The 18,515-nt window shown below is 39.5% G+C and overlaps 1 protein-coding gene across 2 annotated transcripts in view; it reads left to right on the top strand.

Moving 5' to 3' along the window:
• LOC307129489 (activin receptor type-1-like) overlaps positions 1–8,998 on the top strand; it is a 128,930-nt gene extending 119,932 nt beyond the window's left edge. For both annotated transcript variants that reach the window (XM_079821945.1, XM_079821944.1), the window contains one exon: positions 7,860–8,998. In XM_079821945.1, the coding sequence (XP_079678071.1) occupies positions 7,860–7,994 (135 nt within the window). In that variant the 3' untranslated portion in view covers positions 7,995–8,998. The remainder of the gene's footprint in view (positions 1–7,859) is intronic.
• The last annotated feature ends 9,517 nt before the right edge of the window (positions 8,999–18,515 follow it).

The following is an 18,515-nucleotide window of genomic DNA, read 5'->3' as shown; positions in this document are numbered from 1 at the left end:
ACGAGTCTTCACAGCTGCTGGACCTCCAGGTGGTCCCAACCTAACTGGCTCAATGGGGGTGATCAGTTGTGGGTAATCCGACCCAATAAGCAATAGTGGCTTTGCGTGGTCGATTGACTGCAGAGGTAAGCCTCTGAGATGGCGATAACTCCTTTGGAGTGTTTCAATTGGGTAGGAATGAGGTGCTAGTCCAAGCTCCTCAGCTGTGAAGGCTCTTTTTATTGCAAAGTTGCACTCTGGTTGCGTGGCGGGACTCACCGAGAATGATACTGTGGAGCCATGGATGACGCGGATGTCCTGGCGCACTGTGCGAAGTGACAGGTCTTCTGGCTTACCATAGAGGTTGAGTTGCTGAGCTGCCTCATGGAGAAGTATAGTATGCTCAGAACCATCATCTAGCAGTGAAAAGTCTCCGTTGCGTATGATGACTCAATTTGCACAATTTCAGTAACACTCTACTGCTGCCTGTTGGTCGGTCGACGTACAGAGTTTCTACTGTGGTGCTGGTAGACTGTAAGATCTCACCTGTGTCTTTGGTAGCATTAACACTCATTTCACTATTGGCCTCATGAAGAATTTCTAGATGTCTCCTTTGACACTTCTTGCATTTCGCCTTAAGAGTACACTGACCTGTTTGGTGATCACGCCCACATTTCCAGCATCTCTGATTGGATCTGATCCATGTCACAATCTGCTCTTTGGTCAGCAGCTTGAAGTTTGAACACTGATTGAGATAGTGCTGAGTTGTATTACAAAAAGGGCAGTATTTCTTTGGTTTCTCTAGTGATCTCACCTCAGAAACTGCATTTCGGTGAACAGATTCAGCCTTGAAAACTGGTCTTTGCTCGCTTCCATGGAAGATGGCAGTAGATCTGTGGGTTACTTTAGGCACTCTTTGCTGGTCTTTGCGGAAACTCTGTCTCTCTCTACTGGTGTCAATACCTCTTGCACCCTCACCTCATACTCCAGCCATTCTGCAAATTCAAGCAATGTAGGGATAGGTGTCTTAAGTGGATTGACATACCTCTTAAAGTTTGCTCGGAGATCGTGAGGCAATTTAGCTAGGAGTCGGGAGACGTGAGACCCACAAATCAGTTCTGTTTGTCCTGGACTTCCTAGCTGCTCCAGCATTCCGACCATGGCCCGTACCTTCAGTGCGAAAAGCCTGAATGCTCTAGTGTCACCACTTTTTTATGCTAGGCCCATCCATCAGGACAGCAATGCGTTGAAGTCCAAGTTGATGGGGTTAACCATAGAGTTCTGTTAGAGCTTGCATGGTATGACTGTAAGGGTACCTGCTGTTACAGTAGGAGTCAGCAATGAGCAATGCTTCTTCAAGTTTCAAGTGATCCATCAATATCTGGAACTTAAAGCGCTCTGTAGCGTCGGCGGGCAGGAGGTTGTCAAGAGCTACCTTCAACCTGGCGAACTCACGTGGATCCTCTTTGGTGAAGTTAGGAATGGTAGGGGTTGGACCACGATAAGTGTTCTCTTGCCTGGATGGGGATGAGGAACGATAAGGCATGAATGGTCTCTGTTGCCTGGAAGTAGGGCCATTATAGTGTGTGGATGGCTGCCTTGGATGTTGGTAGCCTTCATCAGCCTGCTCAGCCCTCTGTGTTGTCGCTGCTCGCTCTGGCGATGACTAAATTGATCTGGAACTCGCCTTTATCCTCTGAAGCTCATGGATAATCTCATCTATTCTGTCACGTTGACATTCTGCGTGCAATTTATTCTCACTGCTTTTCACTGACCTTTCTCTTTCATAACGTGGATCTCTTTGATCGCTTGTTGACGTTACTCTGTGGTGTGATGGTGAGATAGAGACTCGATCCTCCATATTGCGCATTGAGTGTCTGGGTGACAGAAAAGGTTGAGATGGAGACAGTGGTCTTGGAGAGTGAGCTGCAGAGTGTTCTCTGAGGTCATGTCTGAGCTGATGGTTCTCCTTCTCCAGATCCTTCAGGCGCCTCTGCAATACTTCAGGAGAGAAGTGTGGATTCCCCTCATAGACAGGAAAGTGATCAATACCAGCAACCAGGGTGTTGTTTAGTGGTAATGGACCTCCTGTAGCCCCTATTAACTGTTCTCCCTCGTTGGAGTGGTCTAAGTGTGTGTGCACCGATCGCTGCTCTGGCACATAATCCACCTCATAGTCTTCGAGGTATCTTGGCATCTGCGTTCGGCGATGGGAGCGAACTGTAGCATCACTATTCTCCTCACTATTAGGGGTGTAACGATTCATCTACTACATCGATGTATCGATTTATTTTCCTATGATCTAACTACATCGATCTGTGCTCGGCAAGTTGGCCTTCCGGACGACATATATCGATCTAACATCGTTTTAAAAGGTAATCAATCGATTGTATCGATAATAGGAAATAATGCATTGGATTTTAACACGTCAGACTTTATATGGATGTTTTTTCTTAGCACTTTTAATGATAAAGGCGTTAACCGTTACTCGATTCAGTCTGCCTATCTGTGACATCATCGCAACGCACCAGCAGCAGCGCTAAGAAAACAAAACATAGCATGGTGGGTGGCAGAGGAGAAGCCAACGAGCGGGAAATTATCAAGCCACCAGGAGAAAGAGCTACCTGTACTTTCAACCCTTGCTTGTTACCTGTGCTTTCCTGGCACCAGTGTGCCAGCAGAGCGAGTTTTTAGTACTGCTAGCGACATAGTGAACGCACAGAGAAGTGTTCTGCGGTCAGATCCTGTTGATATTTTTGAAAAAGAAATCTGTAGAGTCATTGAAGAGTAGTTGGTTACATTTTATCTTTTGTTAAATATTGTTAGTTTATTAAACTGAGAGTAGTAGCAGGTTCAGCCAGTTTATTCAACCTGAAGAAATGTTGGTTGCACTTTATTTTTGATATTAATATTGTATTTGTATTATTTTAATGTTGAAAAACAACAGCAAAAGTAGCAGGTAAACCTACTATTAATTAAACCTGAAGAGAAGTTAGTTGCACTTTATTTTTGATATTAATATTGTAATATTTTTATATTGGAAAACAAAAGCAGAAGTAGCAGGTTAACCTACTGTTGAAATGTTGGTTGCACTTACTGTGCTTTTATTAAAATTGTATTGAATATTGAAAATGAGAGCAGAAAAGGTTAACTTCCTGTTAATTCAACCTAAACTGTTGGTTGCACTTTATTCAAATAAAATTTGAATGCATTTGCCATTAATTGTTGTTTACTTGTTTGTTTATATCCATAATTAATTGATACCTGATTCCCTTACAAGAAACAACAGGAATCTAGGAAACTTCACCTGCACTGACCAGTATCCAGATATTTATTTCAGTCACACAATTTTTGGCTAAAAAGTTACTGAATCGATTTCAAGTCACTGAATCGTTTCAGATCGTATCGTTCTAAATGAACCAATATCGTCCTTGAATCGTATCCCCAACCTCAAATCGTGATACGAATCGAATCGTTGTTAAAACGAATCGTTACACCCCTACTCACTATGTATGGGCATTGTTAATTCAGAAGTTGCCAGATCTGGCTCGAAGGACCATGAAAAGAATTGTTATTAAGCTCTAAGGTGCTAATAAATACCCGGTGGCAACCACCAAAGATTGTCCGATCAGAACAATTAAATGATGTCCGTTTAGGAGGAGTTAGATGCACACACCACTCATAGACCACTCATATACCACTCATTCCAAAGTTGAACAGTTTAATTAAGTGTGCTTTCTTTGATGCATGCACACATGTGATTAGTTAGTACCGCAGCCTCGCGGATGCACAGGCTTTATCATCACGTTCGTCTCGTGCTAGTAATAATGATGCCGATCATAACTGAAACTAAACCGCGTCAGTGTCCGGGTCCTTCGCACCTTCTGGGTCCTAACAATAGGCGAGTGACTGATGCCTGACTAAATAATAACAACGAATGAACTATTGCACATATAAAATGAGTGTATATGTAAATGACTGGACCTCAGTTTAGTACAACCACAGTAAATGATGCGAATATAGCCTACTCCTAAATAAATCAAGCAAGGAAGAAACGTTTAATCCCCTGTGAGAGACGTAAATGAGGATTTGGGAAAATAAATAAGAGATTCCATGTCCAGTAGAATAAAATGAAGTAAGCCTATTGTTAAATTCGTAGAAAATCGTGTGACCAGATCGCAAAACGCAAGCAAACTTAAAGGGGTGGGGAAACACTCAGTTTCAGTCAGTCTCATGTCAATCTTGAGTACCTATAGAGTAGCATTGCATCCTGCATATCTCCGAAAAGTCTTTATTTTTATTATAATTATAAAAGGAAGATGCGCTGTTCCGAGTCTTTCCGAAAAAAGCCGTGCGGCTGGGGGCGTATCGTGTGGGCGGAGCTAAAGAATGTCGAGCGCGCGCCGCTGTTACTGTGTTGAGTGCGTCTGAAAGCTGCGTCATCCCTAAAAGCGGGAAAAAAACTTTATTCAACATAAAAAATGGCTTTTAATCAGATACAGCCATACATCTATGATCCGGAATCAGACCCAGAGGCTGAAGTTGAACAGGAGCAGCAGCAAAAACGGCTAGAGCAGGACATCTCTATGTGGTATAAGTTACACTAACTATATAATATGCTTAGCGGCTTGTGTTATTTACACATTTATACTTTAATTATATCGTGTGTGTGTGTGTGTGTGTGTGTGTGTGTGTGTGTGTGTGTGTGTGTGTGTGTGTGTGTGTGTGTGTGTGTGTGTGTGTGTGTGTGTGTGTGTGTGTGTGTGTGTGTGTGTGTGTGTGTGTGTGTGTGTGTGTGTGTGTGTGTGTGTGTGTGTGTGTGTGTGTGTGTGTTTACGCGTGGTTTGTGTAGACATGATTTGTAGTAAGCGGACTGGTTTTGCGCGTCAGGCTAGTGTTTACATAGAAAGACATGGAATAGTAGCGCATTTGAATGAAGAAGCGCGCTTATTTAGTTCAACATATTTCCCCATTCTTTGTGTATTGTTGTTTGGAGTGCTTTTACAATACACAAACATACACATATAGTGGCCAGCTAAACAAATGTACACACTATACATCGCATGCTCCATTGATCAATACGTGGTCATGTTTGGGCTACTTGATGGGCATAGGCAAAAACAGACATTTGAAGCAGTCTTACTCACTGCCTGCGGTTCCAACGTTGGGACCTTTATCGTTGGGACCGCTCCATCCTTCAGTATTAGGCGATTTGAAAATCCGGAAAAGCAAACTCCATCCACTTTTGCCTTAACGCGGGGTTATTTGGCTACGAGCCAGCGCTTTGATGGGCGTAGCCTATTGCTTTCACGCGCTCTCTCTCTCTCTCTCTCTCTCTCTCTCTCTCTCTCTCTCTCTCTCTCTCTCTCTCTCTCTCTCTCTCTCTCTCTCTCTCTCTCTCTCTCTCTCTCTCTCTCGCGCGCGCGCGCGCGCGCGCTCTTCCGGTGGAATTGTCCGTACGGCCCATACAAGGAAATTCCGCCCTGTTGACGTCAAGCGGACCCATGATCGAAAAAAACTTTCCGAAACTTATGACTAACAGGAAGTACTAATTTTGGCAAAGAAATACTCCCATCAAACGTCCACCTTAGCTTTTGAAACTGTGTCCATGTTTAGCATGGGAATCCAAGTCTTTAACAGTGCAAAAAGATCAGTATGCATGAAACAGCATTTCACCCCCCCCTTTAAATTTGGCTCACCACACACAGCCTTCCTCTTTCGTTTCCATGGCTGTGATGTAACATTTGCGAACCTATTATTTATTTTGTAAATAAAGCTTTGTGCTTCACTCGTGTCATAATATTCACATAAAACAGCATTCACATACAAAAAAAAAAGTGTTTTGGCCGACCACCGCCGGTGCTACCTGCTTAATTGACGCGCAATCTATCTAAATCTAAATGAAGTGATTTTTTTGCTTAAAACAAGCCAAATTATCTGCCACAACAATTTGATTTATTAAACCATAATTTATGATTTATTAAACACATTTATTAAAACACAACAATTTATGAGATTAAAACCATGTTTTTACTCCAAACTTACTTCATATCACAAGTCAAATGTTTTAAATAACCTTCTGTGATCTCATTTGGATTCGGATCAAAAAATCAGAACAGAAAATATATAATTTTAAAATATTCTGCATAATGATAAAAGCTATGTCGAATAGTATTGCATTATAAATATAATCTATTATGAATACACCCAACATGGTATAAAGAACACCGATAAACCATACATCATCACTAATGTGTGTTTATTGTCTTCAAACGTGTCTATCTGCATGTTATAGCGATCTCAGGAAGCTTTGTTTATGTCAGGGAATTTCTGGAATGTCACATGGTATATATCTTCTTCGTCTATGACATATATGGACTACATGTGCACGGAGCGCCCTCCTGCTGCCAGTATGAACTGAAAACACAACACATCAGAGTATCCAGCGCTCATTATGATTACACCTGCGCATTTTGGGTAAAGATTGAATAAATAAGAGAATCTATCAATATTTCTCCTCATCTGCACACTTTTGAACTAAAAGCCCAGGGGGATGTAGTTTTGTCGCGAGTCTTCATGACGAGCATAGTGGAGTTTTTTTATGAATGAGAGCAGCTGACGCTCATATTACAATCAAAAGGTACCGATGCCGGTTTTCATATTCATAACTCCTGACACATATTAACAAATTACAGTCACTATAAGACTTTGAGAATAAAACATAGGTAAAAAATGGAAGCTTGAGTCTTAGATCTTTTTAATGATGTATAGTTTGTCAAGGTAATGACTTAAATCTGACTGTAATTTTGAGCTAATTTAAACAAAGAAAGCTTCAGTGCGTCCTTGTCCTTGCGCAGGTTTTTGCGTTTAATATTCACAGATGCTAACAGAATAAACTTAGCCTACCCCAATCAGCTGCTGAATCCTTTGCTCTGAACAGAACATAAACAGCTTTCCACGAGGAGAATTATTCCTCAACGCGTCTCAAAACAATGTAGCTGAAGTGTGGCGCTTCACTTGAAGTGTTTGTTTGAGATGATGTGTGGGCGTTGACGCATGGTATTTGAATCTCAAAGAACACGTGCTCCGTGATCGTGTTCGCATTACTGGATAATGAAGTGGAACATTTAGTCATTTTCTGAAGACAATCAGGTTAGACATCATTGAGAGAGAGGCTGCAGATTGCGCATCATGTTTGTTTTCTTTATTTTGCAAAAAGCACAACAATTTGTTTTTATTGTGACTGTACACAAAAAATAGATACTTAACAGAATATAATGATATAACACTTGCCTGAATGACAAAAAACTTATTTGAGTCTCTTTGGCACTGATAAGAAAAAAAGCCAACTCGAAGGGGGTTAAGCAAAAACTCACTTTTTGATTTTAAATCTAATTGCGTCTACATAGTATGCATCATTGATAAGGTGAATATTGACTTTGGTATTTTAAAATGACTGTTACTACATTAGTACTTTGTACAAACCTGGAAAAAATTACTGGCAGGCAACATAGGAAAGCCTTGTTTTGCCCTCCAGGTAGATGTTCCTATAAGGGCATGATGTCACATGAAAATAAGAAATTATTACTATTGTAATTACTAGTAGTTCCTACTCTAAATTCTGATTGGATCTCACACCACATTTGAATCTGTTATATGCACACGTGTGACCATATGTCCTATATGCTTCATAGTTCTTATTTGTAAATAAATTGTGTAAAGAAGTATTGCTTTCTAATAGCCACAAGGATATATTTACAGCAATACAAACATTATAGCAACAATTCTTATTTTTTCTATTGATGATTCATACCTCCATTGCTTTGTTTTTCACCTTCACATTGCTTGATTCGGTCTTCTTTTTTGTTTTTATTTTTCAGACTTTAACATCAATCGTTAAACTCATGAAGGAATGTTGGTACCAGAACCCATCAGCCAGACTTACAGCATTACGCATCAAAAAGACTCTGACAAAAATGGATAATTCTCTGGACAAAGTAAAAGTGGACATATGAACTGCTTCCTTATGGAAGACCCTAAAGGCCTTTTACCACGCCCAGCAGATGTCTCAGCTGGAGAACAAACCGGAAAAAGAGATTATCCTGACTTAGTGCTCTTATAGAGGCACATCATATTTATTTAGATTTTACAGCGGGGCATATTTTGGCATCCAAAGATGTTTTAGTGGGCATTTAAAAGACTGCAGACAGTTTTCATATGGTAGTTCTCTCTTTTAGCACATATCTATTATTTCACACATCTTGTCACGTTACAGCAGCTGGGCATTTAAAGACACTGCTTTAAAATTACAGTTTTCTTTTAAAAACAGCTTTTTGCATTCCATACTCGCGTTATTATTTAAAGAATTTGAACTTTACAAACTTTCAAATCAGTTCTAGTTCATAATACAGCTACACCATAACAAACAGCAACTCTACACAGAAAATATGAATCACTTTATTCATTCTGGCTCTTTATCATTGTCATTTATAGAGTAAGTAGACAGTAAACACACTTGATCAATCTTTCATTATTGAACAATGAGTTTGAGTTGTACCTCAGTCACTCTCTTGATGCTCCTCCTGTTGTGTAATGTATTCATTCTGAGAAGTTTTGTATATCACTGCACATTTAGCATCATGCAGTTGTTTTTTGTTTGTTTCATATTGTTTGTGAATACTGAAGCTAAAGGAGTAAAAACAAATGACAAGATCCAGAATTCAAAAACAGATGTTTTTGTTTATCAGATAATTCATTACAATTATTAAACGGATAAGAATGTGGTCTCAAATGCAAACTTAAACTACCATAGAATCTTTCTTTTGTAGAGAGACATTTGCTGGAAATAAAGCAGTTGAAGTGAGAATATGGGAGTTTGTTATATTTAAATTGTTTTTTTTTTCTTGTAGTTTTTACATTTGAGCCCCTGAGGAACTCTCTGCAAACCCATGCATATAATGTATATCCATACTCCTTAGATGTTCTTATTATTTTCATAACAATTAAACATCTTTTCCTCAAAGAAAAGTTGAATACTTTAATCATTTTTTTTTTTTAAATTAGGGAAAAAATAACCTGTTAGTTTCATCCATATGATCAACAAATGAGTATTTGTTGAAATACTCTTTTATTGCTTAAAAGCCATAAACTCTAAAGAGCAGTCAGGTCCTGAAACCTCTATGATTCCAGTAATTATTCCAAAAAATAAACATAAATAAACAAATAAATAAATTCTATACTTCCTTCATTGAGGTAATTGGAGATTCCCAGTCATGTGGTTTAGGTTTGCTGGTGCACCCAATGCCCTACCATCTCTCTCGCTCTCGCTCTCTCATATGTATATTGTACTATATTGTACATATGTTATCCCATAACTCAACAAGTGGTAATTACAGAGAGCAGTGGTGAGACTGGAAAGAGTAACAAAATAAAATAAAAAGGGGAAGAGGGTTCAGCCTTTGTCCCTCATAATATGGCAGGAGGACACAAACTGAGCTGCCAAGTGGATACTCTGTTATATTTTAGGAGAAAAAGAGAAATGTTTGTTGATGTGGCTTGCTTGGTGGAGTTCAGGTAAAATTTGAGCAATTTGGCTGAAATATGTTTCTCTGATGTTGTTATATTTGCTGCACTGTGTGAGGAAGAGCAAGTTCGTCCTCTACGACTCCATTAGGGCAGTGTGAACACAGTCTGAGCTCTCTGGCTCTCCAGCTCTGCTTGTGTCGGCCCGTCTCCACACACAGACTGTGCTCACTCAAACGATACTTCGTCAGGAGTTTTCTCTGCCGATAGTCTCTAATTTGGATCAAGTAAGGGGCCAATTGATAATCTTTCTTTATTCTGCAGAAGTACTTCAATTTGTACATTTGTTCTACTTTTATTTGCCATTCATTGATGTATTCTTCCTGGGTTCTTTTTTGTATTTCTTTAAGTTTTGATAGTTTTGATTGAATTGTTGGATTTAGTTGGTGTGTTTCCACTAAATAGTGCAAGGAGTCACTCTCTGGGTGTCCTGCCCTGTGTGTGAGAGTGCAGTGATGGTAGGCATCTGTCGGCGTATCTGAGAGATGGAACCAGAACTTCACTGCTCTCTTCTGGATCACACACAGGAGAGGGAATCTGCCTAGTTCTGCCCTGCAGCCCAGACTAGGGGCATTTCTGTGAAGTCCCAGGATGTTCTTACAGAACTTGAGGTGGAACTTTTCAGTGGGGTTTTTATCCCAAGATGTATAGTCTAATTTAAATTTGGGGCCCCAGATTTCACATCCATACAGAAGAATGGGCTTGATGATGCTATCAAAAATTTTCAGCCAGTTTAATAAGTGGGTTAAATTTAAACAGTGATCTTCGTATACTGTAATAAGCCCTGGGTGCCTTATCGGTCAGATCTTTTATTGCCATCTCAAATTTTCCAGAAGCAGAGATCGTAAGACCCAAATAATTATAATGTGTGACATGATTAAGAAGTGTTCCCCCGATTGTAAAATTATATTTTTTGTCAGTAAGGCAAGGTTTTTTCTGGGAGATCATGATTTTGGACTTTGACATGTTGATTGGTAAGGCCCAGTCGCTACTGTACTGCTTTAACACAGAGAGGCTTTCGTGCAGTCCCTCTTCATGAGGCGACAGCAGCAGAAGGTCGTCAGCGTACAGGAGGCATTTGATTTGTCTGCCCTCGAGGGTCAGACCAGGACAAGAGGACTTCTCAAGTGCTGATGCCAACTCATTGATGATGTTAAAGAGAGTCGGGCTGAGGCTGCAGCCTTGACAGACTCCTTTATTCTGACTGAAATAATCAGTCCGTCTGTCGTTGATCTTGACACAGCACTTGTTCCCGTTATATATATATTTTATGAGATCATACGTCCTTCCTCCTATTCCACTTTGGATAAGTTTTAGAAAAAGTCCGTTATGCCAAACTGAATCAAAGGCTTTTTTTAAATCAATGAAGCAGCCAAATATTTTTCCTTGGTTTTTTTTGATGAACATGTTTTTGGATCAGTGTGTGGAATGTGTAGATGTGGTTTGATGTTCTCTGATTGGGCATAAATCCAATTTGACAATTGTTTAAAATGTTGTGTTCCTGAATGAACTGCACTAATCTCATTAATAATGGAGCAGAACAGTTTGTAAGTTTGCCCAGGTTACTGCTAACGCCCCTATGATTATTTGGGTTGTACTTCTCGCCTTGTTTAAAAACTAGAGTAATCAAATTTTCTTTCCATATCTCAGGAAAGTGTCCTGATTTTTATTAAGAGATTGAACAATTTCACAATAGCAACTTTCAGTTCGGGGCTGCTGTGTTTCAGCATCTCATTAGAGATTCCATCCACGCCACAGGATTTTCTGTTTTTTAGGTATTTCATCTTGTCTGTCAGTTCGTTTAATGCTATGGGCTGGTCTAAATGGTCTAGCTGGTCTTTTATAGTGCGTTCCAGGTTATGGAGTTGGGAGGTTAGATGACTTTGGGTAAGGGTCGGTTCGTTTGGTTAATAGAGATTTCCAAAATATTCAGTCCAGATTTTTGGGTCATAGATGGGAAGGTGTATTGCTTTTTTGGATTTGTCTAAATTGTTCCATAATTCCAAAAAATAATTTTGATCGACTGCCTCCTCGATCTTGTTTAGTTTTATTTTCATGTGATCAGCTTTTTTCTGTATTAATAGTGATTTGTATATTTTGAGGGTTTGCTGATATGTGGCTCGTATTTGTTGGTTTGCCGGGTCTCTGTTTTCTATTTGATAATGACCGTAATTCTTTTCTTCCTTTTTGGCATTCTTTATCAAACCAACCAGCATTAGCCATTTCTTTTTTGCATCTGTAGTTTTTTTTCTCAGGGCAATTTTTCTTTTTTGACAACTGTAGAAAACATTTCAGTTAACTGTTCGGTTGCTAAATTGGTGGTTTTCTTCTCTTCACTAAATGAAGTCAATAGAAATTAATGTTCTGAACATCAGTGCTGTCAAGCGCGGATTCACACAGGACAGGACTGTCTTTACTCCATATATATTTGGGGGGGTCTAAATCTGTGATGGCGCAATCTACTGTGCTGCCGCCTAGATGTGAGCAGGAGGTAAATCAACCCAGAGAATCACCCTTTGTTCTACCATTAACAATGTAAAGACCTAGGCTATTGCAGAGCTGCAGGACTTGTTTTCCATGTCTGTTAATTGTGTTGTCGTAATTCTGACGTGTTTTTGTAAACCGTTTTTGTTGATTAAGTGAACCATTTATATATTTGTCTCCATCTGAGCTGATGTAGTCCACTTCCTTCCCCGTTGTAGCATTCAGATCCCCCATTAGCAGAACTGATCCTAGAGACTGAAAGTAAATGATCTCTGACTGTAGGGTTGATAAGATGTCTTTATTATAATATGGAGACTCATATGGGGGGATATATGTGGCACACAGGTACAGATCCTCATCTAAACACAAAAGCTCTTTTTGAAGTTTTATCCAAATATGCGTTTTCCCTTTTTTTACCGGGTGAATATAATGCCACAGATGGTCTTTGAGCCAAACTATAATTCCTCCTGTATCTCTTCCGTTTTTAACATTAGGCTGTTTGATTGAGGGTATACACAGCTCTCTGTAGTTTGAAGGAGTGAGGGTTTTTGAGTCTAAACGACTCCATGTCTCAAGTAAAATAATTATATCTGAACTATATACAGTATTAACAAAATCAGGATTAGTAATTTTCTCTCCAAAAGCTGAAGAGAACATCCCTTGAATATTATAGCTTGTTATTTTAAACGATGACATTGATGAATATTGTATTTACCAGAACAATGTTTGAATTCATGACCAAATCATGTCTTAAATTATAGATTCATCAATTAAAAAGGTCACATTGATGATATATAGAAATATAGTGAGTGAATCAATTTTACAAATGTAAAAAATAAAAATAATAAATAAATAAAATCATTAGGGAAATAATGATCATACTTGACTACTTAAGCTAACAGGTTGTCACATGATTTTCAGCATGTGTTTTATCTGGATGAGGTCGCTGGTGTCTGTTCTACCTCGTCCTGCCACTACAGCGGCATAGCTGTCTGTCTGACTGACCTTCTACCTCGTCCTGCCACTACAGCGGCATAGCTGTCTGTCTGACTGACCTTCTCCTTGTGGTCAGGATGTGTTTTCTGAGGACTTTTCAGGGCTGTGTCCTTGATGGTTTTCGCGAACAGTCTCATGCCCTCTCGATGGATGTGAATGTGGTCATACAGATGCTCGTGGATGATGCGCTGATGGTCAGCTATGTGAACATTCGGCATCGGAGCACAGACTCTAGCTATCTCCGCATTGATGGTGTTGATGATCTACCTCTCTGCGAGGTAGAAGGGTTGAGATGATGACCTTGGCTCTGGGGTAGATCCTCCTGGCGGTTTTCACCACATTGGACAGGTCTTTAGGGATGTCAGTCCTTCTAGCACTGAGGTTGTTCGTTCCGGTGTAAAGAATGATGTGTGATGGTACACCCAGTACACCCTCTCGCAGCAGTCTTAAAGCAGAGTGTGAGGTGGGACACCAGAGCTTCTTAACAGATCTCCCTCGGTCGTCTGTGGTCAAGATGGTGGCCGTTGGAGTCACAGAGGATGACGGTGTTGTCTTCACCCTTCTGTTCTCTGCTGGTGCTCGGGGGGGGATGCTGTTGTAGATGGTGGGTGACTCTGTGTGGTGCTGCGGTTCTCTTTCCTCTTGAGGCTCTGAGGGGCTTGAGGAGACTGACGGGTTGCAGGGATGAAGGAGTTCTGAGGTTGTGTGCTAACACTCTTCTGATGTTGAGGTGAGTTTGGGATGCGTTCAGGAGAGGAGGTGCTGTGTGTTAGCATGCTGACACACTGCTGATGTTGTTTTGTGTGTAGCTGGTTTCTGGTCTCCCCCAGCAGTCTCCTGTGTGTGGCTGTGTTGTTCTCTTCTAACCAGTTCCTTTCTCACCCTCCTCAGCTCCTGTCGCAGCTCCTGATTGCCCTCCTCCAGATGTCTGACAGCAGAGCAGAGCTGTTGTAGTTGTTGAATGCTGTCATGGCTGGTCAGGTTCAGGAGATGGTGGAGGTTGTTGTTAGTTTCCTCTTTAAACAGGAAGAAGAATTTCTGCTCCAGTTCAGCGATGTTGTCTCTCAAGGCTTTTATCTTGGGAGATGCAGGAGTTCTGATGTGTCTCTCTGATTAGATTAGATTCAGATTAGAGTCAACGTTATTGTCATTACACAAGTACAGGTACAAGGCAACAAAATGCAGTTTAGGTCTAACCAGAAGTGCAACAGCAGCAAGTGCAGGATATACAATGGTTGAATAAGTGCAGGACATGGATATGTACTGAATATATATAAATATATATAGAGAGAGATGGTTATTACTATAAACATAATTTACAGGTGAATATGTACAGTGAATAAATATACAGATGGCTATTACTATAAACAGAATTTTACAGACAGAGGTATACAATGATATGTTAGGCTAAAATGAGGAATATAGCAGTGGATTAAGGTAGTGCAATAAATTATGGACAGAAGCTATCCGAAAAAAGTGTAAAAGTGCAGTGGAAAGTGATTGCATATTACAGTTAGAAGTAATATGTAATACGGTGCAAATTGCATCTAATTCTAGGTATGGAAAATTTGCAAGTGGAATAAAGATGGTACCGCTTGGGTGTAACATGAATCTTTGAAGCATGTGTTGTCTTTTAGACGGCAGGTGTTTGTTTTTGAACGCTCCGATATTGAACATGTCTTTTTGTTGTGTGTATGAAGGGAAATCATACATGTTATATGCGAACCCCGGGGAAATGCGCTGTTTTGAATGCAGCTCTGTAGGACATGTAAGATTGTCATGCGCCCATAGAGAAGGAGTGATGAACGAGACAGGTTAGAGTAATGATACGAATGGTAGTATGGAGAAAACTGGAGAACAAAGAGTGGAAACTGAGGATCAAAATGTGCAAAGTGAAAAGGATTCAGGTAGTGTTAGTATGCCTACTGAGGGTGAGACCAGTACGGAAACGTTTAAGATGGTAGAAAATGTTAATGGTGAGACACAGGTGGTGGAAGAAATGGTGATAAAAGAAATTGAGAAAAATACAGTTGAAAAGGTAGAAATTGGTGAAAAAGTTATGTTAGTTGATGGGGATCTGTCAGGAAATGGAGGAATGGTGACTTCAGAGGACAAACAATCAGGAGAAATGGTTGAGAATGAAGGAGAGGAAGAAAGTGAGGATGATGCTTTGTCAGATGTATCAGAGGTGTCAAATTTATCTCAGATGGGATGTGAACAGTTTTATTCTTTGGAACTTTATGGAGGTTGTTAGAGCAGGATCCCTTAACATCGATGGGGGAAGAGATAGAGTTAAAAGAGCAATGGTTTCTGAATCTATTAAATTAAATGATGTCAAAATATTTTTTTTTTTACAAGAAACACATTCTGATAGTAATAATGAATTCGAGTGGATTGTGGATGTGTGGAGAAGTAGAAATAAATTGGTGGCGCAATATACCTGGATTAAGATACTAGATTATGTTGTGACAGGAGCAAGATTGGATAGGTTGTATAAATTTGAAATAAACGGAGTTATTAATACTTTGTATATTACCAAATGGTTTTTCAGACCATCATATGGTGACTTTAGATTATAATATTGTAAAAACTTTAAGACCTAAATTTTATTGGCATTTTAATGTAAAATTATTACAAGACAAGGATTTTTTTAAAAAGTTTTGTAGTTTGAGATATCTGGAGACAGAGGAATAATAATTGAGAAAATCTGACTCAATGGTGGGAGTTTAGCCTGGATGCCAGCCGAACTTAGCCCCGAGAACAGAACTTAGTTCTGTTGACATTTGATAACTAACGTTATGCGTCGCTCCGTTGCTCTGATTGGTTGTAGGTCTATCCAATTAAGGTCTTTCCTGGTTCGGATGAAACACGCCCCATAATCACAGCCCAACGGAGCAGTATCAGACTCAAATTCTGACTAGAATTGAGTATGACGACGTCAGGCTAGTGGGAGGTTGGAAAAGCACAGATTAAAGTTTTTTGTTAACAATTTTCTTATAATACTACTGCTAAAGTGAAGAGAAATTTGGAGGTTGAGATTAATGAAATGGAAAAAAGAATGATTGATGTTGATGATTGTGGGTCAATGAATATTATAAAAAATAAAAAAATGGAGTTGAAGTCATTGTTGGAACAAAGAGTGAAAGGTGCACTAGTTTGAGCTTGAATATCTTCTAATAAAGAAATGGATGCTCCAACTGCTTATTTTTTTGGCCTTGAACGGAAAGAGGCACGGAACAATTACTTTAGATCCAACATAGATGAGAAAGTTGGGCATTGATTTTTATAAAGAACTATTTGGCAATATGGACTGTGATGTTGCATCTATGGACCAGTTCTTAAAGGACCTTCCTAAATTAAGGCCTGAGGAACAAAAGACATTGGACATGATGATTTCCTTTGATGAACTTTCAAAGGCTGTGCAACAGCTTTCTACAGGAAAGTCACCTGGAGTTGATGGGTTACCAGTGTAATTTTATCAAGCATTTTGGGGTGTTTTAGGAGATGATTTTTATGATGTATTTTGTGAATGTTTTAAAAGAGGCTGGTGTTATCACTACTGCCAAAAAATGGAGACCTAGGGTTGTTGAAGAATTGGTGCCCAGTGTCTTTAATGTGTTTAGACTATAAAATACTGTCTAAGTTTAGCCAACAGACTAAAACATATTTTGCATATTGTGGTGGAAAGAGAACAGACTTATTGCATTCCTGGGAGTACAATAATGGACAACTTGTGTCTTACGAGGGATGTGATTGATGTGTCTATTAGAAACAATCTTGATGTGGGGTTTTTATCTATTGACCAAGAGAAAGCTTTTGACAGGGTAGGTCATTTACTGTGTTGAAAACTTTTGGATTTGGGGATAATATTATTTTGTGGATATAAATACTGTATGAAGATGCTTCAGTTATGCTTAAGATAGGAGGTGGCTTGAGTTGTCCAATCCCTGTTAAAAGAGGAATCCGGCAGGGATATCCTCTATCAGGACAACTTTATAGTTTAGCCATTGAACCCTTACTGTGTAAACTAAGAAAAGAGTTAAAAGGTTTAATGATACCAGGTGATAATTCAGGGTTAAGGTATTCTGTATCTGCGTATGCGTATGCAGACGATGTAAATATTTTTATTACTGGTCAAAATTATATTCAGATACTTTGTAAAAATGTAAACCTGTATTAAAAAAATCATCTTCAGCCAAGGTTAATTGGGCAAAGTGTGAAGGGTTTGTTGTGGGTTCTTGGGTTGATAAGGGGCCACCTCAACTTCCTGAAGGACTGGGACTGAAATGGGGAAGGGAAGGCATTAAAGTTTTGGGGGTGTTTCTTGAGACCGATAAGTATAAAGAAAGAAATTGTGAGGGTCTGCTTGAAAAGGTTTTTTGCCAAGTTGTCTACATGGAATTGGCTATTACCTGAACTATCATATAGAGGCAGAGTCTTAAAGGGATAGTTCACCCAAAAATGAAATTCTGTCATCATTTACTCAGCCTCAAGTTGTTCCAAACCTGTATGAGTTTCTTTGTTCTGCTGAACACAAAAGCAGATATTTTGAAGAATGTTTGTCACCAAGCAGATAGAGCAACCATTGACTACCATAGTTGGGAAAAAAATACTATGGAAGTCAATGGTTGCTCTATCTGCTTGGTTACAATCATTCTTCAACATATCTTCTTTTGTGTTCAGCAGAACAAAGAAACTCATGCAGGTTTGGAACAACTTGAGGGTGAGTAAATGATGACAGAATTTTAATTATTGGGTGAGCTATCCCTTTAATTACAAACAACCTGACAGCCTCTATGTTATGGCACAAACTGAATGTACTTGAGCCACCAGAGGACAGTATTAAGGATATTCAGAGGAAATTGGTGGATTTCTTCTGGTCTGGTCAAAAGTGGACTTTATCTACCAGTGAATGAAGGAGGGCAAAGCCTAATAGATGTACGAAGCCGAATAAATGCTTTTCGACTTTGCAGCACAAAGACTAGTCTACTAGACTAGTTCTATGAAGAGAATGCTGGGTGGATAAATGTTGCTTGTGCTCTTCTACAAAAAACATTGGGTCTATTGTATGATAAACAGCTTTTTCTACTGCAAATTGACGAAGTGGATTTGAAGGATTTAACCCTTTTCTATAAGTCAATGATAACAGCTTGGAAAAATATTTTTTTTATACACAGAGACATTTTAAAATAATGGGTAACTGGATAATGGGAGAACCAGTGTTACACAACCCATTAATACGAACAAATATTTTGTCCTCTAAATCTGTTTAGTAAAGGCTGGATTTGTCAAGTTGGGGGATCTGAGAAGTGAAGATGGCTGGAAAACAGCGGAGTCATTGCAGAGTGCTACTGGGTTAAGATCTCTTCGCCTTCTGAGAAGGATAATGGAGGAAGTGTGGGCTGCTCTACCTGGGCCATGTAGAGAGGCACTGTCACAGGGTTGGAATGAGGAATATACATTTCCACCCATTA

This window comes from Gobio gobio, assembly GCF_949357685.1.
Source record: "Gobio gobio genome assembly, chromosome: 7".
Lineage (NCBI taxonomy): Eukaryota > Metazoa > Chordata > Actinopteri > Cypriniformes > Gobionidae > Gobio > Gobio gobio.
The sequence above is the reverse complement of the archived record's forward strand: the minus strand, read 5'-3'. Positions and strand labels throughout refer to the sequence as shown.